The sequence below is a fragment of the Natator depressus genome, chromosome 5 (genome assembly GCF_965152275.1).
Source record: "Natator depressus isolate rNatDep1 chromosome 5, rNatDep2.hap1, whole genome shotgun sequence".
NCBI classification, from domain to species: domain Eukaryota; kingdom Metazoa; phylum Chordata; order Testudines; family Cheloniidae; genus Natator; species Natator depressus.
In genome coordinates this window covers 31,316,409-31,344,241 of record NC_134238.1, presented here as the reverse complement: position 1 = coordinate 31,344,241, position 27,833 = coordinate 31,316,409, and the positions used below count along the sequence as shown (strand labels likewise).

The 27,833-nt window shown below is 40.1% G+C and overlaps 1 protein-coding gene and 1 pseudogene across 1 annotated transcript in view; both read right to left on the bottom strand.

The window, feature by feature from the left end:
* The window catches only part of PARP8 (poly(ADP-ribose) polymerase family member 8), a 158,712-nt gene extending 141,295 nt beyond the window's left edge, over positions 1–17,417 (bottom strand). Inside the window, exons 1-2 of the mRNA XM_074952531.1 lie at positions 16,604–17,417; positions 15,633–15,687 (exon numbers count right to left, since the gene is read on the bottom strand). Of these exons, the coding sequence (XP_074808632.1) occupies positions 15,633–15,687; positions 16,604–16,694 (146 nt within the window). The 5' untranslated portion in view covers positions 16,695–17,417. The remainder of the gene's footprint in view (positions 1–15,632; positions 15,688–16,603) is intronic.
* Positions 10,226–10,592, bottom strand: LOC141987885 (large ribosomal subunit protein eL31-like; annotated as a pseudogene).
* Positions 17,418–27,833: the final 10,416 nt, after the last annotated feature.

Below are 27,833 nucleotides of genomic sequence, written 5' to 3'. Positions count from 1 at the left end.
GGGGGAAGCGGGATCCAAGAGAGTGGGAAGGAGGATAACGGGGGTCTGGCGCCAGCAGCAGTGAGCAACCCAGCCCCAGCCTGCCCCACTCTGACTCCTCCCGCCCCTGCTATGCCCCCACTCCTCCCTTTCCGCCAAGCTCCCAACCCACCTCTTCCAGACCCAGCTCCACCTCCACCCGCCTCTTTCCGCCCCCATTCCACCCTTTCCCCATAGCCCCCGCCTCGCCTCTTTCCGGCTTCCATCCCCTCCCCCGAGCGACACTAGGAGCTGGTAGGGCGGAGCAGTCTGGGACTGGGTTGCTTGCTGCTGCTGGCGCCAGGCCCCCCTGCTAACCCTCCAGGCTGCCCTGGACACCGTGAATAGAGGGGAACAGAGGCCTCATCTGGAGTACTGTGTCCAGTTTGGGGCCCCGCACTACAAGAAGGATGTGAAAAAATTGGAAAGCGTCCAGCGGAGGGCAACAAAAATGATTAGGGGACTGGAACACATGATTTATGAGAAGAGGCTGAGGGAACTGGGATTATTTAGTCTGCGGAAGGGAAGAATGAGGGGGGATTGGATAGCTGCTTTCAACTACCTGAAAGGGGGTCCCAAAGAGGATGGATCTAGACTGTTCTCAGTGGTAGCAGATGACAGAACAAGGAGTAATGGTCTCAAATTGCAGTGGGAGAGGTTTAGGTTGGATATTAGGAAAAACTTTTTCACTAGGAGAGTCGTGAAGCACTGGAATACGTTATCTAAGGAGGTGGTGGAATCTCCTTCCTTTGAGGTTTTTAAGGTCAGGCTTTACAAAACCCTGGCTGGGATGATTTAGTTGGGGACTGGTCCTGCTTTGAGCAGGGGATTGGACTAGATGACCTCCTGAGGTCCCTTCCAACCCTGATATTCTATGATTCTATGATTATGCAATACTAATTTTGGGGGAGTGGGTGAAAACTCCTAACTGACCCCCGCTTATGATCAGCTTATGCCCTATGGCAGAAGGATCAATAGCTTTTGTAATTTTTATCCTGACTAATGTAACTGTGACTCCTATTCTCTTCCTATACAGCAAGTGCCTAATCCTTATTAGCTCAGTATGATACTGAGGCTTTCCACTCATCCATTTGTGCCTTGAAGCCAGATGGTGCTAGCTGCCAAAAGTATTTATGCTCAACATATGTGTGTTTGTTGTCCTTGACAAAGGAAGATTTTGGCTGAATTGTTGGATCAATGTATGTTTTCTCATGCCTGAATAAATGGTAACTCTTTACACAGTGGTATTTTTTACAATATCTATATATTGAAGTTTAATACATGGACACAATACGGTGCCCAATTATCCAAAACAAGAGGGATAATATAAATCAAACAAGAGACTAACTGGTAGTTTAATAGAAGATTTAGACTTAGACTTACCAAAACCTAGTGAGGTTTGTTTTGTTTTGTCTAGATTTTATTTGTTTATTTGTTTGTATGTTGGGTTTTTTGTGGTTAGCGGGGAAATACAAAGGCCTGTGCAAGTGAGGCATCTGCATTTCTTTTAATCCACTATCCATAATATAGCACAATGTGTAGAGTAGAAGAATTTGTCAATGAGAACAATGAAGACAGAAAACAAATTAAGCAAAGAACAATGGAATGGAAAAATTATGGGGTAATAAGGTCCTATTTGATCAATAATAATTTAAAAAATAATTAAGATAAAGAGCCAAATTGTGGTCTCATTTAAACCTACACAACCTTACTGAGGTTAAAAAGGTTACACAGGTGTAACTGAGAGCAGTTTGTCCCACAGACCCCATCACTATTTAACTCTGGAAAGTGCGCATTTAGAAAGCCAGGGTAATATACCAAATAGTATACTGCTCTTGTGTCATTCACACATTTGCAAAACTATGAGATGTGTGGAAGTAGGTCTGCAAAAGGACAGAATAAGTCCCTTTGGCTAGCTGATTCTTTTGACTCCCTAATTTGGAAGTTTGACACCACATACTGAGCTCATTTGAAACTCCTATTGGCATCGTAACCTCTGGAGTAATTTCCTTCTTCAGAATATTCCTCCTATTGTCCTAAAAACTTGCCCAATCTCTCTCTTCTCCCCATTCAACTCACATATTGGACCTATAAAAGATCCTCTTTGGACATGTAAACCTCATTGCAAAATTCCACCATCCTGAAAGACAAATGAGCCTCCTAAGTATAAAATGCTATAGCATGGTATAAATATAGCACCTCATTAAATCTCTATAAAATCTTATTGGTTTAAATAACTAGTAAATTCTGGAGGACTTGTCCTGGAGAGAATGACCCTTCCCTTGTAGACTGCAGCCATCACAGATAATCAATTATCTCAGTATTTGTGTTTATGGATTTCATGGGTTTGTTATGCCTCAGAGAGCTCTTTATGGGTCTAAAATAATGTGTAGAGTCATGAAAATCTGTGGATATCCGCTTTATATCTGTCAATCTCTGCAGATGCGGATATCCGTGGACCATGTTTGCGGATCGCAGATGGACGTGGATCCAAATTTTATATCCACGCAAGGTTAGAGATGTGATCTTTTATGGTATTTCCACACCCTGGAACTAACACACTCTGAGATGACGAGAACTCACATTATTGCCAATTAAGTCAATATAAGCCCTTTTATGCATGTTCACAGATTGTTCTATATTAAAAAATGGTCATTTTTATTCTCAATTAATGATTTCACCTGTAAAATGCTATGACGCTGTTTTGGTTAACACGGAATGCTGATTCAATACGAGTGACATATGAAGGATTTTTCATATGGCCTAACAAATTATGTTCTTAAGAATGGCTTCAGTGACAATCTGGTACCCAGATACCAAGGCTCAAAAAGATTCAGAAAAAAAAGTACAGCTTTGACAATTGGCATTCTACCTTTACCCTCTGCATTGGCAGATACTTGATAAGAATGCATGAAAGAAAGCTTTCATTCTTAAATTGCAGGTCTCTCACCATTTAAGAAAGTACTCCAAAATGAGCATATCTTCAAAGACAGCAGTAATAAAATAGAATGCTGTATTTCATAGCTCCCCTAGTGTGAAAAATCAACTGCATGTTGATTCACTGAAACATTCAGGTCCAAATGAAACTCTCACTTATCCTGCTGTAAACCCAGGGTAGATCTACTCACATCAATGGTGTTACTTCAGATTTACGTTAGTGTAACTGAGATCAGGAGTTTTCCCTCAGTACGTGTTTTTATGACATAAGAATCATTCTAGGTTTTTAAACACATCCTCCATAAATTCCAACTCCTAATCTGACACAAAAGCATTCGCAATTAATTTCATATCTTCACTGAGCATGGATGGTTGAGAGGCCTGATCCAAGATGAATTTATCAACATTGAAGATGGTGGGAAAAGAAAGAGGAAGCATGAACAAGAGCAAAAGAAAGAAAGAAAACATTCTATCATTTGCAGAAAAGTCCATGACTTGGAATGCCATCTCTATCCTTTAGGCCGTCTTTTCTACTTGAAAGCAAATGTTGTCTGCCATAAATGCCATATTAGGTGGAAAAAAACAGTTAGTGCAAAATTGTAATTTTCTAGAACTATCCATAAATTAGAAATTCCTATCTGTGAACAGCAAATGAAATCACCATTTGTAACATTTAAGAAACCAAGACTTCAAGATTGCATCCTAGATCATATTTGATCAAATGCTGTTGAATGCTTAGACTGTTATACTGATGGAGTAGAACTTATTTCTTTAATTATCTACCACTTGAGGGTCTTCTTTCTGCAATGCTACATTTCATTACATATAAGGCATGCCTATGGTTTAGGTTTGATCAATGCTTCTACTATTCAGGGTGAAACCCGGAAGGTTTGCTTGTTTTTTTCTTTTCCAGTTCTTTAATCAAGGCAAGTTCTGAGAAAGCACAATGGAAGTCTGCCTCAAAAACTGTCTAAGAGACTTAGAATTTGGCCCTGAATAGTGACGGTCCAATTGCTACTTTAAGCCACCACCCACCACAGGGGATCATGCAGGAACTGTCTCCAGGGGTCTTGTGGGAGGGTAGTGTCATAAATATAAAGGGAAGGTTAATCACCTTTAAATCCCTCCTGGCCAGAGGAAAAAACCCTTTCACCTGTAAAGGGTTAAGAAGCTAAAGATAACCTCGCTGGCACCTGACCAAAACGACCAATGAGGAGACAAGATACTTTCAAAGCTGGAGGGGCGGGGGGGAAACAAAGGGTTCTCTCTGTCTGTGTGTTGCTTTTGCTGGTACCAGAGCAGGAATGCAGGTCAGAACTCCTGTAAAGGGCTAATAAGCAATCTAGTTAGATATGCGTTAGATTCTGTTTTGTTTAAATGGCTGATAAAATAAGTTGTGCTGAATGGAATGTATATTCCTGTTTTTTTTGTCTTTTTGTAACTTAAGGTTTGCCTAGAGGGATTCTCTAGGTTTTGAATCTGATTACCCTGTAAGGTATTTACCATCCTGATTTTACAGAGGTGATTCTTTTACTTTTTCTTCAATTAAAATTCTTCTTTTAGGAACCTAATTGCTTTTTCATTGCTCTTAAAATCCAAGGGTTTGAGTCTGTGTTCACCTATGCAAATTGGTGAGGATTTTTATCAAGCCTTCCCCAGGAAAGGGGGTGTAGGGTTTGGGAGGATTTTGGGGGAAAAGACGTTTCCAAGCGGGCTCTTTCCCTGTTATATATTTGTTAGACGCTTGGTGGTGGCAGCAATAAAGTCCAGGGGCAAAAGGTAAAATAGTTTGTACCGTGGGGAAGTTTTAACCTAAGCTGGTCAAAATAAGCTTAGGGGGTTTTTCATGCAGGTCCCCACACCTGTACCCTAGAGTTCAGAGTGGGGAAGGAACCTTGACAGGTGGGCACTCCACAACCTTTAGCAATGTGCATGCCCCTTCTTACTGCTAGCTGGCGTGGACGAGGGCAAGGCCATGGATCGCTCCCACTGGGACATATAGCACCGAAAGCAGGACTGATGTTATGTAGTCCATGTGCTCAGGGAGTATAGTGCCTAATGCAAAGCCCAATAAAGTTAATGTGAGTCTTTCGATTGAGAATCCAACTCATAAAGATGACTGTGCCCAGCTCCTACACAACGGTGCAGTTGGGGAGGAGGGATACTTTTCTTTCCCACCCTTGTTCTCTTGCATAAAGGCTGGACACAATCTGTCTCTTAGTTGTTTGACTGCACTGGGGGCTCTACAGATAGGGCCCTACCAAATTTACGGCCATGAAAAATGCATCACGGACCGTGAAATCTGGTCTCCCCCCATGAAATCTGGTCTTTTGTGCGCTTTAACCATATACTATACAGATTTCACGGCGGAGACAAGCCTTTCTCAAATTGGGGGTCCTGACCCAAAAGGGAGTTACAGGGAGGTCACAAGGTTGTTTTAGGGGGTTGCAGTATTGCCACCTTTACTTTTGTGCTGCCTTCAGAGCTGGGCGGCCAGAGAGCGATGGCTGTTGGCCAAGCGCCCAGCTCTGAAGTCAGTGCCCTGCCAGCAGCAGCACAAAAGTAAGGATGGCAATACCATACCATGCCACCCTTACTTCTGAGCTGCTGCCTTCAGCGCTGGGCAGCCAGAGAGTGGTGACTGCTGACTGAGGGCCCAGCTCTGCAGGCATCAGTGCAGAAGTATAGGTGGCAATACTATACCTTGCCATCCTTACTTCTGTGCTCCTGGCCAGCAGCCGCCACTCTCCAGCTGTCCAGGTTTGAAGGCAGCACCAGCAGCAACGCAGAAGGGTAGCAGTACTGCAATCTCCCCTACAATAACCTTGTGACCGCCCCACAACTCCTTTTTGGGTCAGAATCCCTATAATTACAACACTGTGAAATTTCAGATTTAAATAGCTGTAATCATGAAATTTAAGATTTTTTAAATTGTATGCCCGTGAAATGACCAAAATGGACCTGTGAATTTGGTAGGGTCCTATCCATAGGGTAAGCAGATGGATTCTACCTACCGTACGTAGAGTCACATACACTGTGATCTTTACCCACTACTGTAACAGTCTCTGAGTTTATCTTTAAGAGTGACTTTTAACTAATCGATCCACTTTTAGATGCCATCAGCCTTCAGTGTGTGTTTTCCTGAATAAGGGAACATGCTGATTATGGGCTCCTTTTCATGAAGACAGAGGCCAGCGGTGTGAGTTCAATGAAAATTGTTGTAAAAATCCTTAATAGTTAGAAGCAAATAATTAAAATGTTCTTGCTGAAATAATGTTAATTCATTCTCGATAGTTACACACTTCGCCATGATTTTTTTAACGCTAAGGCAAAATTATATCCTGGAAACTTTCTAGATTTATTCACAATACAATAATTTCTTTTTATAAATTATACGTGAACTGAACTCCTTCTGTAATTTAAGATTTACTTTGCTTACAGCTTATAAATTAAGAAAGGTATTTTGATTTTAAATTATTAGGTTCTCACACAAAAACCTATGAGAATTATTCAAATCCAAACCACTTTATGTTATTTTACAGTAACTAATCCAAAACTAAACTGTTGTGTATTACATATACCTGTTAGTAGGCATATACGTATATATATGCCTACTGACAGGTATCTAGAAGTCTTTATTTGTGAACACTGAAAACCACTGCACATTACTATGGTCTAAGGGTAAAAATCAGCTATGGTATTGCTCACTTTACAGACAAAAGTGATCTAAATAAATTTTGTCACAGTGAACTTGGCTTTTAAATTTGTTTGTCTTATCATATTAACTCTTTAACAATGATGGCCCAGAGGTCTATTTTTAGGCCTGTTAAAATATGATGTGATGTGTTAAAATATGATGAAAATATGATGAAAGCACAGAAAGAAGTTGCTGAAAATATTTTTGCATGTATATTTAATCACTTTTCCAAGCTGCATGCTTAGACAGAATGTTCTAATTTTGGTGCCTAAATGTATGCACCCAAGTCCATATTTAGGCACCTAAATAAATGGTCTCATTTTCAAAGGTGCTGAACAACCACACAGTAACATTGACTTTAGTGGCAATTATGGGTGTTTATCACCTCTGAAAATCAGATCACATATTTAGAAATACAAGTTTATGTACCTAAAATTAGGCACCCAAATCTGAATATTTTGACCTGAGCACCCTGCTAGAGGAACACAGCACTTTGCAGGATCAAAACATCCACTGACCTCCATAGGACCAGGATGGACACCATAATTCTTCTAAAACAGATTATTTTTTACAACAGGTAGTGATGATGATCCAATTTATTTCAAACATTAATGAGTTTCTAACAGCAAGGAAAGAAAGCCATCAAAAAGAAATAAGAACCTTCTAGAAAGACAAACTGAATATCAGAAAGGAAATGTGAGTAACATTAGCTGAGTAAAGCTGAATTCTTACTTTCCCTGATCCCTTAACATTTGTATTTAATTTTCTACCAATGAGTATTATGGAGAAGTGTTTAATTAATAGCTGGATGCATTAAAAGAATGCCCCGAATATCCAATCATTAATAGTAATTAGTAATAAATACAGATGAATAATGCTGTCAGGTATTATTAGCAGGAGAACGCACACTCTCTGCTTTAAAGAGAGATTTTAAAGCTGAAATAAACTCTAGTTAAAACCCTTATGCAAAACTGTTTTTAATGGAATATGGTCATGGGGCCATGTCCTGCCACTACTCCTTGTACAGAATTCCCCCTGAAGTCTTTGCAAGTTTTGCATGAAAGTAAAAATCAATACCAGTCTGTGGCCCATGACTGTTTTATCTAACTAGCCTATGCAGACAGCCGTCTCATATTGCAGGTTTATCTACAGTGTTCCAGGAATATATTCTCCCACCAAAAATGCCAATCCATGCTTCTGTAGGAAAATTAAAACAAAGAGGGTATATACAACTTACTGGGTATTTTGGAACAAAAAGTGGAACATGAGCACAAAGCTGTGCATCTGTGGAATGTATTGGTTTTGTGGAAACAAGTATATACTTGAAGTACTGCCCTTAGAACCCACAGGATGATGGGAAGAATCACCAGCAGGAAACATGTTCTCACCAACAGTAGATTCATTCCCTGGCCTCAGGACATTCTTTTATGGATTCATAAACAGAGAACTCCCAACAAAAACACTCAGAAGAGTGGGTTCCAATTTTTCAGCTTCTAAGCTAGCTGGGAGGGGAAATGACACCACTCCATCTAGGCAGTCACCACCTCTGCCATTTCCCCTTTACTTTTATATCCCCACCCTCAACCACACATGTGACAAGCAGGGGTTTGAGTTATAACCCCTCATGAGCAGAGGCTTGAGGAGCACCTTTCTACCTTGTCACAAGACCTTCAGCAGTATTGTACAATATTTTTTGATAGCTCTCCTCACTGATAATGCGGCTTAAAAAAAGAGTAGAATTGCCATGGTAGCACTGGTGACCAAAATCTCTGTTGCAATGCATTGGCTAAAATCATGGCAAGGTAAATTCTAGAGCTGGTCAGAGAAACTTGAATGGAACCATATTCTATCAAAATTGAATCACCATGAAATCAGGTAGATTTTTCCAGAATTTCGTTTAAGAAGAAAATCAGGAAGCAAGTTCCAACAATATAGAAAGGTCTCATTTTGACATTTTTTGAACGAAACATTTCAACTTTTCATTTTTTGTTTTGGATTTTTTTTATTTTGTGTATTATATATTATAATACAAAAGTCAAAATAAAAATAAAACTTTTTGATCAATCAAAAACAAACATAACAAAATTTCCCTTCAGAGAGAATTTAGAAATGCTTGGTTTTCATTATGATTTGGAACAAAGCCAAACTTCAAAATCCTAAAATCCTTCATGAAACAGAATTTCCATCCTCTGTAGAGCTCTAATAAATTAACTTAAGAAGCCATGTAGATAGACCTAAAATTCCTGTCAGTACCCCATTAAAGCAAAAAAAAAAAAAATTAATCACATCCACTTATCCTCAGGTTGCTCAAATGAGAAGTCTTGTGGCTAACACCCTACACTGGAACTTCAGTCATCTAGGTTCTGTACCTAGCTCTGCCACAGACTTCCTGTGTGACCTTGGGGAAGTCACTTACCCTTTATATGCCACAATGGGGATGAAGATATTTCTATGCCTCACTGAGGTAGGAATTAATTCAATAGTTTAAGTGAGGTGCTTTCATATCACAGTAACAAGCACCATGGAAAAACCTATAATTATATAAAAATCAGAGACAAAACTTAAAAAAAAAGACAATAAATCTTTACATTTTACCATAACTTTAAGGAAGACTACAAGGAAAATTCTCCTCTCAGAACTGAGCAATCTTCTTAGATCAATTCCATACAGAAATTCAGCTTTCCCTGAATGCACGGAACTGCCATTGTTCTCATCATTCTGCTCATGTAGGAAGGACAGAACATCAGAGTCAAGAGCTGCCAGGCAAACTGGAAGGGAGAATTTTGTGGACAAAATTAATCCATGTGTTTAGTTCTCCTAGGCCTTGTCTTGTTTCTTTAAAAAAAAAAATGCCTCCGTAAAAGATCTGTTCTTCTCATGCACAGTCTTCATTGTCACAGTCCCTCACTGCCAATGGGAGTTATGCACATATATGAGTGAAGAGCACTTGACTTGATCATCTTGTTTATCAGGAGAAAAAGAAGTATATTCTCTCAGGACAACCAGGCATTCTTTTCTTGCAAACTAAGTCAAATTATATCTATAACCTGAAAACAACATTAGGGCATTCATTATGTGGCTTCATTACAAAGGTGATAGGTCAGTACTTCTGTTCAGTCTGCTGAGTTTTGGAAGAAGCAATGTGCCACAAAAGGAGTCAGTTTGTAGGACAGCAGAAATAAGAAGGGATTCTAAAAAACCAAGATTCTCAATGTGTTATCATTTTAACATCCTTGTTAGTTCTTGCAGTACAAACCCTAAAGAATAAAGAAAGAATCCAGATGTTTCTGATATTCTGCCAGCAGCAGTTAAATATGGGTAAATCTTGCACAGTCACAGCACCTGAAGGAACATGTCACTCTGTGAGAAATATCTCCCAATTTGCCTATCGCTTTCTAAAAATAAAATTAAAAACGATTAAATTGTCATATAATGTGCTTCATACTTAGTGACCACATTATACAAAACAAAGATGGGTTTCACTAATAAATTTCTAATTAGAGGTGTGACAGGGTCAGGCCAGATGGCTACAGGAGAGTGACTTTTTTTTTTTGGTCACTTTTGTATTGAAAATCGGTTTAGTTTTCATCTACATTGACTGTCTGTAGACTTTTGAAAGTGGTGACTGGTACATAGGTAACCAGCGTGTATAGTTTGTTGGATGAATCTTCATCCTCATTGCGTTTCTGGATAAATGTACACGGATGCAGTAGGGAACATTCCTTATCCCTTTGGCCCAGTTCAATCTGGTGTCAATTCATACATTAGGAGTACCCATCTCCTTCACTGCAAATTTACGGATCTCCTTGAGAGCACGGGGGGCGCGTTTCTTGAATCCCACTCCATGGATTCGTTTGTGAATGTTGATGGTATATTCCCTAGTCACCACCTCATTGATGGCAGATCTCCCCTTCTTCTTTTCTCCACAGAAGGCAGATATATTAGCCCCAGGTTAAGTAGGTCCCTTTTCCCTGGGTAGGGTAACAGGGAAGGTTCCAGAACAATCACGAACTTTCTGGAAACAATTAAGGCAGACAGGCTGATTAGAACACCTGCAGCCAATCAAGAAGCTGCTAGAATCAATTAAGCCCGGCAGGCTAATCAGGGCACCTGGGTTTAAAAAGGAGCTCACTTCAGTTGTGGCGTGCGTGTGAGGGGCTGGGAGCAAGAGGCGCAAGAAGCTGAAAGTGAGAAGGTGTACTACTGGAAGACTGAGAAGGACAAGTATTATCAGACATCAGGAGGAAGGTCCTGTAGTGAGAAATAAAGAAGGTGTTGGGAGGAGGCCATGGAGAAGTAGCCCAGGGAGTTGTAGCTGTCACGCAGCTGTTACAGAAGCCACTGCAGACAGCTGCAATCCACAGGGCCCTGGGCTGGAACCCGGAGTAGAGGGTCGACCCGGGTTCCTCCCATCCTCCCAACTCCATACTTGATACCGGAGGATTTGACCAGGACTGTGGGTTCCACCAGTGGGGAAGGTCTCTGGCCTGTTCCCCGATCCACTAGGTGGATCAGCAGAGACTGCAGAGATTGTTCTTCATCCTTTTCCCCATCCTGGCCAGTGATGAGGCTAACTGAGTGAACGGCAGATTTGAGCCATGAGAGTGGCCAAACTGAGGGCTGCCGTGAACCTCTGAGGCAAACAAAATCCACCAATAAGCGCAGGACCCACCGAGGCAGAGGAGGAACTTTGTCACACAGGATTTCAAAACCGGCAAGCACCCCAGGACTGTCAAAAAAACTAATAATTTAGAAATGTGATGTGAACACAGTTCATTTTAGAAAAATGAAGTGTTGCACAAGCAGAGACCAAAATGATTGTTCGTGCTTCACAGGGAAAGGATTATTTATGATAATCCATGCAATAGAAATATGTTCGTTCTTAAAGAAATGTTTTCCCCCTCCTGCAACTTTTCAAGAAAATTCATTTAAATGGCTGGCCAGTCCACTGTAGTCATATTTATGCCTAGCCTAAAACTAGTCTCATATTGTGTAAATCAGTGGCTCTTAACCTTTCCAGACTCCTGTACCCCTTTCAGGAGTCTGATTTGTCTTGTGTACCCCCAAGTTTCACTTCACTTAAAAAATACTTGCTTAATACAAAAGTGTCACAGCACACTATTACTGAAAAATTGCTTACTTTCTCATTTACCATATAATTATAAAATAAATCAATTTGAATATAAATATTGTGCTTTCATTTCAGTGTATATTATATAAAGCATTATAAATAAGTCATTGTCTGTATGAAATTTTAGTTTTTACTGACTTTGCTAGAGCTTTTTATATAGCCTGTTGCAAAACTAGGCAAATATCTAGATACGTTTATGTACCCCCTGGAAGACCTCTGCATACCCCTGGTTGAGAACCACTGGTGTAAATAATATACCAGCTCAATATAGTTTATAGAGACATATGCTGGAATTGCTCTGTATGTAGAATGATAGCAAGATCATGCCCACAGGGCCTGATTCTGTACTTGCACACAAGTGAGAATTAAAAATAACTCAACTGAAATCAGTGTAAAAGCAGTGTAAGTGGTATCAGGACGAGGACCTGAGATAGGTAGTGTGCCGCCTGGCTCTTTCCAGCAGCACACTGAGAACTAGTAACATGTGATGGGGCAGTGCAAGTCCAAGAAGAAAGGGTACAATGCAGTTAAATTGGGAAAATCTCTCCCTAAGTAGAAAAAACTCACAAATATGAACCTTAGAACAGTTTAAAAAAAAAAAAGAAAAGAAAACCAAGGTCCAGAACTTCAGCTAGCAATGAAGCAATATACACTAACTTTCGTGGAATTACATTGATTTATAGCACCTGAGAATCTGGCTCTGAGTGCAGAAGTTAAGACCACTAGTAAGTAGACTTAATATGCCTAATGGACACAAATGATATGCAGAAGAAATCCCTAGGTCCGTTTAACCTGATGATTGTATAGGCCAGCCTTTACATAAGGGTGAGCAGTCCTAGAAAAAGGTCATCAATCAGTTAAACAAAAAATACTCTACTTAGCATCAGACATAAAACATATTTTCTTGTTTCATGTATTTTGCTCTTGCACTGTAGACAAAGTAAAACCATAATGTGCACTAGCTTTGAGTTTCCAGGGCTCGCTAAGAAAATAGCTAAGGGAAATAAAGCACTAAAGGATAGAATTGCAAAATGTGGCTACAGATAGCATCTTGTAATCTTCCTTATCAACTGATCCATCACTTAGCCATTAAAATTTATTTCTCAGTAAAAAAGCCCAGAGTACATCCCTTCTCCCATTTCTTGAAACCATGCAGTGGTGCCAGCACAGAAGATAGAAAATCAGACAATTGCAAGTATCTGAGGTGATAATATCAGGAGTATCACCTGATACTTATTCTACAAGCTGCTATGTACCATGAGCTAATAAAGTTTGTCATTTAGGGGCAATTCCTGCCAAGAGTACTCAAACCAGAGAAGAATTGCCAGTGGGTGGCAGGGAACCTATAGCTGCTGTACTGTGGACAGGGATGGGGTTGGTGGCCTAGCTCAGGGAGGGGAATGCCCAATAAACCCAGTTTTAACTTGGAGGGGATACACTCCCAAGTAGGGAATACACAGAAGGCCACTATTACAGCCTTCTACAGAATCTGCATTAGTGGCTGCACAGCTGATTTGAGCCCTGGCTTTGGGTTACATGTGGAAGTATTACATCCTCTGCAGCCATGCATCGTTTCCCTGCATGAAACTCGTTTACTCAGCTTTGGCATGGGAATCAGAATTTGGCCCTTAATGCTTTGCACTTTATACAAAAAGAAAGCACACAGAAAACTCAGCTGCCAGTGCACCTCTGGGTACTATGGATATTCTGAAAGACTGGGGGGGGGGGGAACCCACAGGAAAGATGAGAAGTCAGTATGAATCCCTTATTTTAAGCTATTGATTAGTTTTAAGTGTCCTTTAAATGTCAGAAGGAATGTAAAATTTGAACATGCACTATGGAAACCTATTTGTATCATCTTCTCAAGGTATAACATGAGATTTTAAATTCAATTTGAATTTTCCAGATCCTGAAACTGGTTCTCAGTGGCCAGTCCAGTAAGACTCCACTATGTGTTCTAAATTCCAGATTTGATTAGTAAAAGTGAAAGCATTTTTTTTAAAAATGCAGCTTACTTTCCACTAGTTACGCTTTGTTACATTTTTACTGCACTCAGTTTGGACAATGGAAACAGCAGTCTGTTTCACTTCCCGGTTCCATGCTGAAACATTTGGCTTGCAAACACTGCATGGGAATGTTTAAATCCGAACGACTGTATCCTTTAATTAAAGAATAATAATTTCATGCTCATATTACATCTTATAAAAACTTTGTTTAAAGCAAAAGAAAATTTTAAAACCCCTTTATCTGGGCCTTAAGCAACCTGAGAATATCTCTAATTCTAAACCATTAGGCACAGGATAATGGTCCCCTTAATAACAGGAAGTTTTGCCACCCCCTTCAGTCGGAGCACGTGGAGGTCATTAATGTGACAAAAGTATTTTTTGAACAAACTGCAAACCCATTTACCAGTTATGGTCCTGATCCTACAAGCTGACCTGGGCAGGTGGATCCATGAAACTGCACAGAACCCACTGGTGTCAACAGCGCCCTGTTCAGATGTAGGTATCCACCTACAAAGTTCATCTTGCAGGATAGAGGCCTATAACTCCTAATGATCCATTCCCTTTTAAACTGAGGTGGCCTGAAAAAAGTAAGCACCAAAGATAGTGAACTGTTGAAGCTATCTAAATCAAGAGACTTCTTTTTAAACCTGATAAACTATATTTAGTCTTGGATTAGGATTATAGTTTTATAAGTAAATGTCAGTAAATGTCAATTTCACCATACACACACAAACCCATGAAAAATATTCCCATAGTTAATAACTGAACTCTCTCTATATATAGGCAAGGTAAGTAAAATTGTGCTTGAGAATTTATTAGTTTGATTTAAGAATATTTACTTCGTATATTTTGACATGTGATATTGTAATCTGAATCTCAATATCTACTAGCATTAAATAATTACTGTTTTACACTCCCCCCATAATTTCCTACAACTGTGAAAATTTAAAATCAATAAAAATGGGAAAATGCTTAAAAATAAATATTGATTATATCAGAATTATTTAAACAAAAAATTCTACTAAACCTAGCTATACTTTATTATTTGGCTTAATATGAACACAAATACAATAGCAATTCACAAACTAAACAAACAGCTGGGAAAAAATCCATTCACCAACAGGAAATTTTTTTAAAAACTGAGTTACTTTGAAAACAGACAGGTATGCAGAATCCAGGCTAATGATATAACACAAGCAATGAAATGCAACTGAAGAAGTGATATAAATTGCAACCCCTTATGCAAATAATAAAAATGAGTATCCATTTACATATACACCCTAATTTGTGAATAAACTAAAGTGTGCTTACAAGCAATATTTAGATTTATATTTGGTTGTTTAAATGATTATCTGCATCATAAACTTTATTGACATTTTCATTTAATTCCTCTATACTGTTAATTTGTTCTATTGCAAAATGATTTGCATCTATTAGCACCAAATTCTGGTCTCTCTGTGTTACTCTGGTGTAAGAGTAAAATTTGGCCTATTCTTATTAGTTCTTATAGTCAGTTTTTTTAAACATCTTGCATTCAATGGTTTTTGTTTTTCTATACCATTTGCACCAGGCACTAATTTTACTTATCTTTGTAGACTGAATATCAAGACACACAAATTACACAGAGGGAAAACTCTGATGAATAAGTCTCTGATGAATGGGATCACCTCATAGATCACCTGCTCAGACCCAACACTCTCTCTCTAGTTAATTATGTCCCACTGGATGTTAATCATTTGCTTTCATTGCAAAAGAAAAAGAAATTACTATTCAACAATTAAGAAAAAAGGAGACACTAGCCAGTGAATGGGAAATGAAGTTACTCATTATTACAGAGAAGTACCTTTTGGCGCCTCCAATATAGGTGAAGGTGAAGGTGGAGTCTGAATACCTGAAATCTAAAATACAAAGAGTTGCATTATTATAAGTGATCATTTCTAGTTCTTTGGTTTTGCCTAAAATAGCTGATGTCTCACCCGCCCTCATTCTGCTACTGGTAGGGGGGTTAACATCCGTCAGAGCACCCTGCAGCAGGGAACCCCCCCTCCCCTTTGCAACAAGTGCCCTGGTGCTATGGCAACGACTGGAATTTCCATTGTCAGTGAAGGCAACAGGCAGCAACAAGCCAGGCAGCTCTGGCAAATCAAATACTGTAAATAGTGAACACCATAAAGCAACAAGCAAACACCAAGGCTTTGCACGGAAAGGACTCATTTATGACTGCTAATATTCCAGCTCTGGATCAATGTATTTAGGGAACTAGATGACCAAAAAAAAATCTAATTTCCCCTACAGCAAGAGCTAAGCAGCCCCAAATGGCAACGACCTAACCTGAGCAGCTACAAAGCGGGCTGTATTCTACCACCACCGCCAACTGCGCAAAACAACTCGGCTCCAAACCGAAAGTCTTGCATTAAAAACGACCGTGGGCTGAGGGGCTCCCTCTGATCTGAGGACTCTCGTGGTAGCAGATGCTAAGAACAGATAAATTGCTCTCTCTGTGTGTATTGCATTCCTCCCTGTGCTTAGATACATTCCACTTCTGTATCTGTTTTCTCATACAGTACCTGTTCTGCCTTCTCTTGCCAGTGTGTTGGGGGTGGGGGGGAGGAGGAAAGGAAGACCTATTTCACACACATACACACGAAGACTTAAGGGTCAGCGATCGTCACTGTAACTGTTGCAAAATGACAGCAGAAATGGGACAAGGGAACCCCAACCAAACATGTCGCGCTGGGGAAACGTCTGAAGCAGGCAGAGAGGGAGGGGAAGAGAGTGGCAGCTGGTAACCTGGAGCCCAGGCGGAAAACTCACCTGTAAACAGGCAGTCCTTCTCCGCCTTGCACTTTTGGATCACAACGTCAATATCCTTCTGAATCCTCTCTTGTCTTGAACACATCCCCATGAAATAAATCCCAAAGGGGGGGGGGGAAGCAGCCTTTATCCCCAGCCCACCCCCCTCTCTTCCAGTTTCAATATTCAGTTATAAGATGGAACCTCTGGCTTGACTGCAGAAGTATTTCCACCCCCAAAGTGATCCACTCGGGTGAAGGAAGAAGAGGAGGAGGAAGCCGATGTTGCATGCCCAGATGTGACCGCCCAGATGTTGCTGCTGCTTCTGCTTGACTGCAATTTCCTCCTTTCCTGACAATAGATCCAGCTGATGAGGATGCTGGTGGTGGCGGGGTGACTGACTGACTGACACACACACACACACACACACACACACCCCACACAGCCCCTACAAAACCCGTTCACATTCCTGCCCCTCCACCCCTGGCCGTGCTGGGCTGTCTGAGCCGGGGAGAAGAGAGCGACAACAACAATCACCAGCGGTGGCAGGAGCAGCTCGGCGAGCGGCGGAGACTGGAGGCGCGCACACACGATCACTCCCAGAGAGGCCGAGACGGCTGCTGCAGCTACGCCAAGCCGCAGACCCTCCCCTCGCCGCCGCCGCCGCTGCTCCCAGCCCCAGACAGACACGCCGCCTGCCACACGTCCTTTGCTCCGCTGCTGCCGGCTGCTGTTGAGCTGGGGGTGTCAAAACAGCCGGCGCCGCCCAGGGCAAAGGCACCCAGCGGAGGCGGAGCGGAGGCAGCTGCCCAGCGCGGTCCAAGGCTGGCAGTCAAACGGCATGTGCAACAGAGACAGCCGCCGCCACCAAGACGCTCCCTCTGGCGCAGAGGTTACTGGCGCCACACGGCGCTCGATGCAAGTGTCCCGCGACCCAGCCCGGGTCGGTCGTGCACGGGGCTAACGGCCGACCGGACCTCAGGGGCACGAGGGGGGAAACCGTCACCTAGAGCTACCGCCTGGCACGAAGCCAGGTAGTACGGGGGCGGGAGAGAGACAATATTTATAAAGCAATTTCTCAGGTGGGAAGGGGGGAAAATACCAGGATCCGCAAGAGGGCAGCAGCGCTTCAAAGCCCCAGGAGGGGGCAGTTCGGCTCCAGCACGTCAGCAGGGCCCCCTACAGTCATGGCAGCAGGGGGTGCACCCAGCCACTGGCGCAAACATACTCCTCGCCCCTAGGAGCTGTGAGAGGGAAGGGGAGCTGGCCAAGGGGAACGGGACTGAAGTCCAGTCAGGGCCCCGCCTTCTCCCTAGACCAACAGAGGGAACCTTCTTGCTGATCCAACAAGCTGGGGCAAGAGGCCCCTTGTGGCCTGCCCCCTCCCACAGCCGGGGGCACTGGGGAGCTCTCCCCCAGCAGCAGAGGTGTTTTCCTGAAGTCACAGGCTGGCAGGAAGAAGGGTGGTGGCATAGGTGCTGGAACCAGGAGTGCTGCTGCAACTTCTGGGTTGAAGTGGTTTCCATCATATACAGGGTTTACCATTTGGTTCAATGGCTCTCAGCAATCTCCCCCACACACACACTAAAAATTGTTCCAGCATCCCTGAGGTGACTAAGACCACTTGTTCCCCATCCCTCCTGAACCTGGTCCAACAGGGGAGACACACTTAAGTGGGCTTGTACCCCCAAGTCCCAAGACTAGCAGAGAATAAAGCTTGCAGGAGCAGTGGTGTCATACTACTTTCTTCTGTTTTGACTCTAGCTGTTTTTTCTCTGCCAGTTCTGTCACCATTTCATCTTCCTTCCCTCTCCCTCAGTCATTACTTCTTTTTGTATTCCTGTGCTCCAATGAACTCATCCCCTACACTTCCCTGCTCATCCCACCCCTTATTTATGTGGGTGGGGAAGGTAGGGGTTTATTTGTATATATCAACCCTATGGAACTACTATTAAATTTGTCACCCATCTCTGATTACACAGGGTATATATCACATCCCTTACCCACCACTCTTTGATAATCCTGTTTTAGATAGTAACCTCTTCAGGAAAGGGACTTTTACTCTGTTGTGCAGTGCCTAGCACCATGGAGTCCACATCAAAGCCTCTGGGTGCTTCTGTAATACAAGTAAATAAATAACCATTATAACACAATTCAGAAGGAATGGTGAAGTCTCACTCAATGCCTGCAAAACCAATTACCCTTCATCAGCCCAAGAGCTAGGTGAATAATTCATAACAAATAAATGGGAATGAACATAACAGAAGACAATTTGTTTAAAAATTCAAAAGAATATTCATAGAATTTGTTGTTTCAGTCCTCACCCAGCTCTAATCAGCTACCATGGATTATTCATTATTGAGCACAATTGCTTTGGTGCATTTTCATTAGGCAAATTTGTATTAATCATGTATTGTTGATGTATGTATTGTTCAGGCACAGGGGAATAAATGTGATCTTTATTTTATTATGTGTTTTAAAGTGTAAATACATTTAGAAAAAATGCCATAAAAATGACATTTTCTGGGGGTCCATATTTATCGTTGCTCCAATTTCATTAAACAAGAAAAAGTGGTAATGAGGGGACAGAGATTAGTGAGAAAAGTGAACAGATACAGCTCAAAGACAACAGAGTAGTTCTAGGCTGATAGAAATACTATACAGTGCTAGAAATACTATATATAATCTCCACCACTAAACAAAGAAGGGTTATATCAGAATTTGGCCTTCCAAACACTTCAGTGATGCTTGAAGTGATGTGGTCATTCAGCAGAGTCTAGGCTACCCTGCAAGATATTACTGTATCTGAATACAGTTAACAACAATTGTTTTTACTGACAAAATTTAATGAGACTTTATTGGCACAATATGTTATACAAGCTTGGTCAAAGTGTATAAAGAGACCCCTTGTGTATCTTCAAAGGTTACGCTGTGGTTTTGGCCCGTGTCTGTTTGTCATTAGTGTCCATTCCTGATCTGGTGTCAGATTGCTATGTAGTGCAATGCCATCTCTGCTGCATCTCTCCTTTCTCCCAATGCTCTGCAGGATAGTGCTCAGCACAAAGCAGGATAAACCACATTTAGATCGCATCTGCTAACTGTGATTAAAGTCCTGTGAGAGGCCACTTGTTCCCCCTTCCTGCTAGACTAATCACAGTGAGGGTTTAAATAGTTAGCTGACATGATGCTGTACAGAATTTGTCCTGTTCTACACTGACCAACCCTTTTTTTCAGCATCATGCCCCTTAACATGATTGATTACTTCCCTGTTCAGCCACAGTAAAATTTCATAGACCAGACACAAGTGAATAAAAACTTCATCTATAAAGCAACACCACTGGCTTCAGTGGAGCTAACACAGAGATGAATTTGGTTCATGATGTCACCACCTGGACTCAAATAAAGTAGAAAGCCTGGTGCAAATGTCTGTATCAACATACTGTATTTTGTTTATTAATCATGAAGCAAGCTCAGTGCCTTAGTTTAAATTTCCAGATAATGAGCCAGTTTGGTCTCTGGAATATCTCTGCTGACTCTAGTGCAGTTACACTATGGACAACTGAGCCCATCGTAACAATATTAGGATTTATGATCAGCCAAATTCATAAAAATTGATTGAAGATGGAACCTGTTGTAAAACTAAGGAGACAGTATTGTAGAGCTAAAAAAATAAAAAAAACCATCTTTCAAAACATTCAGAAACTGTGAACAGACCTAATATCCTAAATTTTATTGTAACAATGATCCTCTGTCTCCACAACACCATATGCTGTAACCAGAGTGATGTTGCACATTATACCAATGTCAAAACCAAAATCTTAAAAACAAAAGCTTTACAAATAATTTAAGGTTCCATATGAATTCAGATTCAAGGACAACTGAGAACAATGAAAGCAATATCATTTGAGAGTCGAGTGGTCTCTATCCTGAGATATTCAATGCATGTCATTTCTACTATAGCCTTGAGTCCAGCTCTGTCAGTCAATGAAACAGGTTTGCATTCCTGTGGGCCAGATTTTTCTCTGGTTCACACAAGTGTAAATTAGGTAATTCAGATGAAGTCAATGGAGTTATACCACTGTAAAATCAGTGTGAGAGAAGGAGTGTTAAGAGATGGCCAAAAGGAAGCACGTTGAAATGATGAGTGACCAGTGAATAAGAGAGCTGTCTAATAAGACTCTAATCTGGCAGCTCCTTACTCACACAGCCTGATTCTGTCTCCCTTACACTGACCAAGTCCTTTCACCCAAGTGGACTACTTGCACAGGAAGGTACTACCTAACAGTGAATAAGGGTGGCAGAACTGGGCCACTTAGTGAGTAGTCCCATTGATTTCTACTAGGGCTGTCAAGCGATTAAAAATAATTAATTGTGATTAATCACAGAATTAATCATTCTGTTAAACAATAATAGAATACCATTTATTTAAATATTTGTGGATGTTTTCTACATTTTCAAATATATTGATTTAAATTACAACACAGAATACAAAGTGTACAGTGCTCACTTTATATTTATTTTTATTACAAATATTTGGCATGTAAAAAGCAAAATAAATAGTATTTTTCAGTTCACCTAATACAAGTACTGAGTGCAATCTCTTTATCATGAAAGTTGAACTTACACATGTAGAATTATGTACAAAAACAAAACTGCATTCAAAAATAAAACAATGTAAAACCTTAGAATCTACAAGTCCACTCAGTCTTACTTCTTGTTCAGCCAATCGCCCAGAGAAGTTTGTTTACATTTGCAGAAGATAATGCTGCCCGCTTCTTGTTTACACTGTCACCTGAGAGTGAAAACAGGCGTTCGCATGGCACTGTTGTAGCTGGCGTCGCAAGATATTTACGTGCCAGATATGTTAAACATTCATATGTCCCTTCATGCTTCAGTCACCATTCCAGAGGACATGTTCAGGCTGATAACGGGTTCTGCTCGATAACTGTGCAAAGCAGTGCAGACCGAGGCATGTTCATTTTCATTATCTGAGACAGAAGCCACCTGTAGAAGGTTGATTTTCTTTTTTGGTGGTTTGGGTTCTATAGTTTCCTCATTGGAATGTTGTTCTTTTAAGACTTCTGAAAGCATACTCCACACCTCGTCCCTCTCAGATTTTGGAAGGCACTTCAGAGTCTTAAACCTTGGGTTGAGTGCTGTAGCTATCCTTAGAAATCTCACATTGGTACCTTCTTTTTGTTTTGTCAAACCTGCAGTGAAAGTGTTCTTAAAATGGTTTCAGAGTAGCAGTTTCACTCTGAAAGCTCATGCTCATGGTTAGTCTCTAAGGTACCACAAGTACTCCTTTTCTTTTTGCGAATACAGACTAACACAGCTGCTACTCTGAAACCTGTCATATGGCAGAATGTGGGTAAAACAGAGCAGGAGATACACACTTCTCCCCCAAGGAGTTCAGTCACAACTTTAATTAACACATTTTTTTTAACGAGTATCATCAGCATGGAAGCATGGCCTCTGGAATGGTGGCCAAAGCATGAAGGGGCATACGAATATTTAGCACATCTGGGATGTAAATACCTTGCAATGCCAGCTAGAAAAGTACCATGTGAATGCCTGTTCTCACTTTCTGGTGACATTGTAAATAAGAAACGAGCAGTATTATCTCCCATAAATGTAAACAAACTCGTTTGTCTTAGCAATTGGCTGAAGAAGAAGTAGGACTGAGGGGACTTGTTGGATCAAAGTTTACATTGTTTTGTTTTTGAGTGCAGTTATGTAACAAAAAAATCTACATTTGTAAGTTGAACTTTCATAATAAAGAGATTGAACTACAGTACTTGTATGAGGGGAATTAAAATATTATTTCTTTGGTCTATCATTTTTATAGTGAAAATATTTGTAATAAAAATAATAATATAAAGTGAGCACTGTATACTTTGTATTCTGTCATAATTGAAATCAATATATTTGAACATGTAGAAAAACATCAGAACATATTTAATAAATTTCAATTGGTATTCTATTGTTTAACAATATGATTAAAACTGCAATTAATTGTGATTAATTTTTTTGAGTTAATCGCATGAGTTAACTGTGATTAATCACCACTCTAATTGCTATGTTAAATTATTTTCTTTGCAAATTTTTTATTAAGATTTCTGAAGTGTATTAATGAAATCCTAATAAAGAGCAAAATATGTAGTCATACTATTATAGGGATTGCATGTAGCTTAGGCTAATGTGACTTATAGATGATGAGTAAGGAACATCTTCCTAATAATTAGAACTTTATGTGTTTGATGCTTTTCTTGATACTACCTTCTAGCTAGTCAATAGAATCATGGTGAATTATTCTTCACCAGTTAGTCCACTCTAGTCTAAGTGAGAACACTCTAGCTGTATTCAAGCTAAACTAAACTGACTTGTCTCTAAAACCAGTCCTTTTTGTATTTCTATTACAAGAGGATTTCCTAAAGAAAGAAAAGCAAGGATTTTAAGTTTCACTCCAAACCTCCCAGAAAGCAAAAATACTGTCTCCATCCTTACCTGCTCTGAGCAAGAGGGACACTAGTGAGATACAAATTTCTAAGACTTTTGTATCTAGGGAATTTGTCCCAGTTCCAGCCATTGATCACCTTGCACCAAAGTTGCTGCACTGGTGCAAACCACAAATAGTATGTGGAGCTTATCTCTGCTGGGCATTGATTGCTGTAATCAGGATAACAAATGTACAGGTGTAGACTGTCCAGTGGGAATTATTAACCCCTGATAAAATAATCCATGAATAAGGGCCTACTTGAATCACAGGATGATCTAAAAATAATTATGGCAAAATTGCGGACAAGACATGGAAAATCGTGAAAAAGTAATAATGGTATTTATTAATTGTGGTAATTTGGAAAAGCCAGAGAAGACCTATTTGTTTTAAGAAAAAATTGCTGGAACAATATGAACACTCAAGTATTATGTTATACCTGCTAATTTTTTTTTGATAACCAGACATTTTGCTACAGCTATATTAAATTCATTTTTAAAAAAGTGACTGTTACAATATAAAATTCAGAAGACTAATAGTCTTAACACAACTGCTGTAGAAATCAAGTCCAGTCACTTGAGATTTTTACATTTTACAGGTATTGAATGTTGGTGCAGTGCTAATTGCATTCTCAAAATGTATGCAAAATCGTGGACTGTGCAAAGTAAGCTAATTAAAATAAAAATTGCAGAGGAAGCCTAATATTGCAGGATTCGCAATTTCCACAGTATTGCTATGAAGTAGGGCCTTATCCATGAAATTTGTTCAGAAAAGGCCAAATTGTGCTTGGCTTTTATGTGAGTGCATGGCGGTGAGGGTGGAGGAAAAAAATGTAAGGAGCCTTTCCTAAAAATTGTGCGTACAATGTGAGGACAAGCAGGATTGCTTGGGGAAGTTCAAATTCTGCAATCCTTGGGGCACACAGAAAATCAAAGAGGGGTAAGAAGGCAGTGAGCAGATGGGGATGGCCACATCCTACAATACACCTGTCAGTCATATAGATGGTAGTAAGCTGCATGCCATAAAGGGGGTAGCAGCAAACATGCAGCTTCTGTGCCCTGAGAGATCTGGAAGACAGAATGCCTCCAGGAGCTCTCCTGGGGAAGTACAGCTCCTACCAAACCTTCAGATAGGCTATGCCAATGACACAAAAATTCCAGCTTCTGAATTGTGAGGTCTGTCACAATAATGCTCCTCTCATTCCCACCATCACAGAATCTGTGAGTGAATTGTAAAAATATCTTCCAAAAATTAAGTAAGCAATATTTGGCCTGTGACATTAAAATAACTTTCACCAAAAGTCTGCTAAAAACAATTACATGTTTGTACTTTGCAGAAAGAATATTCAACATCTTCAGATAAATATTCTAGAACGATTACATTCTTGAACCTCTTGGCCATCACTCAAACCTATTGGTCTTGACTATGATTTTAAGAGGTGTTAATATGTTCTAACACTCTAAAAGTTTGATGTAGATAAGGCAGTTTATATACTAGGATAAAAAGTGTCTTTTAAAATATGATCACTAATGAGATAACTATTTAGTAACCCGGGAGAGATGGGGTAACTTGTTCTTTAACATATGTTGGCAGGTCAAGCAGAACATTTGGGGGTAAGTCTAGAATACACAACCAGCTAATACATGTTAAGCTACAACCTGTCCTATCTGCATTAAGATTTTAATGTATTTTTAAAGCACATCTTTTAACCAGTAGAGCTGGATGGGATTTTTTCAACTAAAAGATTTTTCACTGGAAATGCTGATTGTGAAAACCAAAACTGTTCATGGAATGGTTTGGTTTGGATGAATGTTTCAACCCTAAAAAAATGAGAAAAAAGTTTCAAAATTGTCAAAATGTTTTATTTCTAAACATTTATTCCTAACATTTTCTAAACAAAAATACTCCAGTTTTCTGTTTCAAAGTGTTTTATTTTTGTTTCAGAATGTAAGCTATAGTAAAAATAGTTTTTAAATTAAAAAAATTCTCAAAAATAATACTAAACATTTTGAAATTATTATAATGAAGTATTTCAATTGACCTGAACCAATTTTTTTGTGATAATTTGAGATTGACTTTTTGTCCTGAATCTGGACAAGAAAGTTTTTTAATATCTCAAAAAAATTTCATGGGATGTGAAAACTGTTTCCCACCCAGCACAAATGAACAGGCCCTTATAGCTAACACATTCTGACAGCACACCTTTTATCTTAATCAACACAAACCTCAGATGACTTGATAACATAAACGCAGGAAAACCAGGTGAAGCTTAAAGTTTTATGTTGAAAGGTTGAGGGAGGAAACACAAAATGGAACAAAACGCAGTGGACTCAGAAAGAGGAGGATGAATATGAGAACATTTTAAAGCAACAAGATCTGAAAAGAAAATGCAATGATAAAGAAGCTAATGGAATTGACGACAAACTTCTTGGGATTATAAATGAGCTCAACCAAGATTGCAAACTCCTTGTGGCAGAGACTAGTTTTACACTACATTTGTACAGCACCTGGAATAATAGAACTCCAATCCCTGACTGGAGACTCTAGGTGCTACTGTAATACAAATAATAAATAATAAAACAAATTTAATGAGAAACAGAAATGGAAAGATTTGGATTAGAAACTGAAATTAGAAATTAAATAAAATAATCATGCACCAAGACTGAAACACTCAATAAGAGCCTTTAAGCTGTGTTCACAAAAAGTGGACAAGAAACAGTATATGAATTCTAGAGTCCTGTGAGTCAGAAATTGAATGCAACCAAGCAAGATTAAGTACTAGCACACCTGAAAAGAAAAGCAACATAGTTTCAGAAGAAAACTTTGAGGTGATGAAGTTCTTCAGAGTGAAATAGGTAATTTGAGCACTTTAAGTAGAAGTGTTAGTTCATTTGTCTGTATGGACTTCAAGTGGGAATATGACAGAGAGAGATGGAGTCCAAGACCTCTTTGAACTTTATTGAGTAACCGGAAAAAAATAGCAAAGCATTAAAAGATGAGCCAGGGACAAGGACTTTTTTAAATTCATAGCTGAAATATTCAAAATGGCTGTAATTTTTTTAATGCATCATATTCAACAGCAAGGACCATCTCATATAAAATAAGTCAAAAGAAAGCACTAATGCCCAGACACAGACATATAGTATTGCTATGACAGTGGCATCACTAACTTTTGTACAAAGGCCAATTTTCATCTTATGGACACCACAAAGGGCCACATTAGTGATGTCATATGTGACAATCCTATCTCTGTAGTTTCTGCTGCAGTGGGAGCTGGGATCACACTTCAAGATGCCACTACACCTTAACATCAAACTTTCTGATTCTATTAACCTTACTATATCTTCCTTCTTTTAGTAATTGCTCTGTTTTTCCTCCACCACTAACCTCATTTCTTTCTCATCTTCGACAACCCCCGTCTCTCCCCATTACCCATATTCTTCCCACCCTTGCATCTTTAATCACTCACCCAATTCTCATTGTATCCCTTTTCTAACAAGTTCATTCATACCCTCCTCCTTTCCCTCCACCTTCATCCCATCCATCCCTCCAATTCCATTTCATGCTCCCTTCCCCTTTCCCCATCTAATTTCCTCACTTCCTCATGTTTCCCTATTCTTTAGGGTGAACTGGGAGGGGAATGAGTTGCATCTTCTCTAACTCTGTCCTGAAAGAGACAGGAGCTGCCCAGTGCAGCTTGCTCTTCCCCTTTAGAGGCAAGGGGAGTTTCAGCAGCTCTCTGCTTTCTTCACCACCTCACCTGACAAGGATCCAGAAAAGGCTGATGACTGCTCTAGTTTTTGATAATTTTAGAAGTTTAAGGTTAATGAAACCAAGGGAAAAAACAGTACTTTTAAGGGAAGTTTAATGGGTGGTCAGTGAGGTGTTCAGCACCTTGCAAGGGGGGGCTCTTTAATGTTCATTGAATTACTCTACTGCACACAAACTATTTCTAAAATCTATGACATTAATGCATCATTTACACCAGCAATTTATATACTGACAATTTCAATTGACAAACAAACATATAGGAAAAAATCCTAGTAATAAACCTTAGTGGAAAGTTTATCTGCACCCAGACTGACAGTTGCTTTTCAAACCTGTTCTTCAAAACCTCCAGTGATGGGGATCATTCAGGTTTCCTTACCACAAGCGGAATCATTCAGAGGCTGATTGCTGTTCCAGGACCCACGGGAACAGAGCTCTAGAGGAATCATGCTTCCAGGTGGGCAGAGGTATGGGAATTAGTATAGAGGTACAGTGCTCTATGTGCAGATAACTCCAGTCTTCAGCATGTCTTGGAAAATCCATGGGTGTTGGGAGTCAACTACTCTCCCTGTTCTGGAGCGGATAGTAGGAAAAGGGAAAACCTTCCTTTCCTCCCCTCCCCACCACTATTCAGAATGGAACAATGAGTTGGAAACTCCAAGTCATGCAGGAGACATTATTCGCATCCTGTGATCTTGATATAAGAAGAGGTTGAAGGAAAGCTAATCATTCTGGACATGGGTTTTATTGATAATCCAGCTACATGTATTGTATATACTATATGATCCTTCCAATCTGAACAACATTGAATTAAGGAAGGCAACTTGAGTGTGGAGCAGATTAGTGGTGGCACTGAGGCTGCTTCTGCAGCAGAGGCAGAATGGATGGGTAGTCTTACTTATGCTGCAGCTCCGGATCTCTCACTTCCATAACAACCCTTGAAGCATAGGCAGCATGGCATAATAGAGAACAACCTTCAGTCTTTTC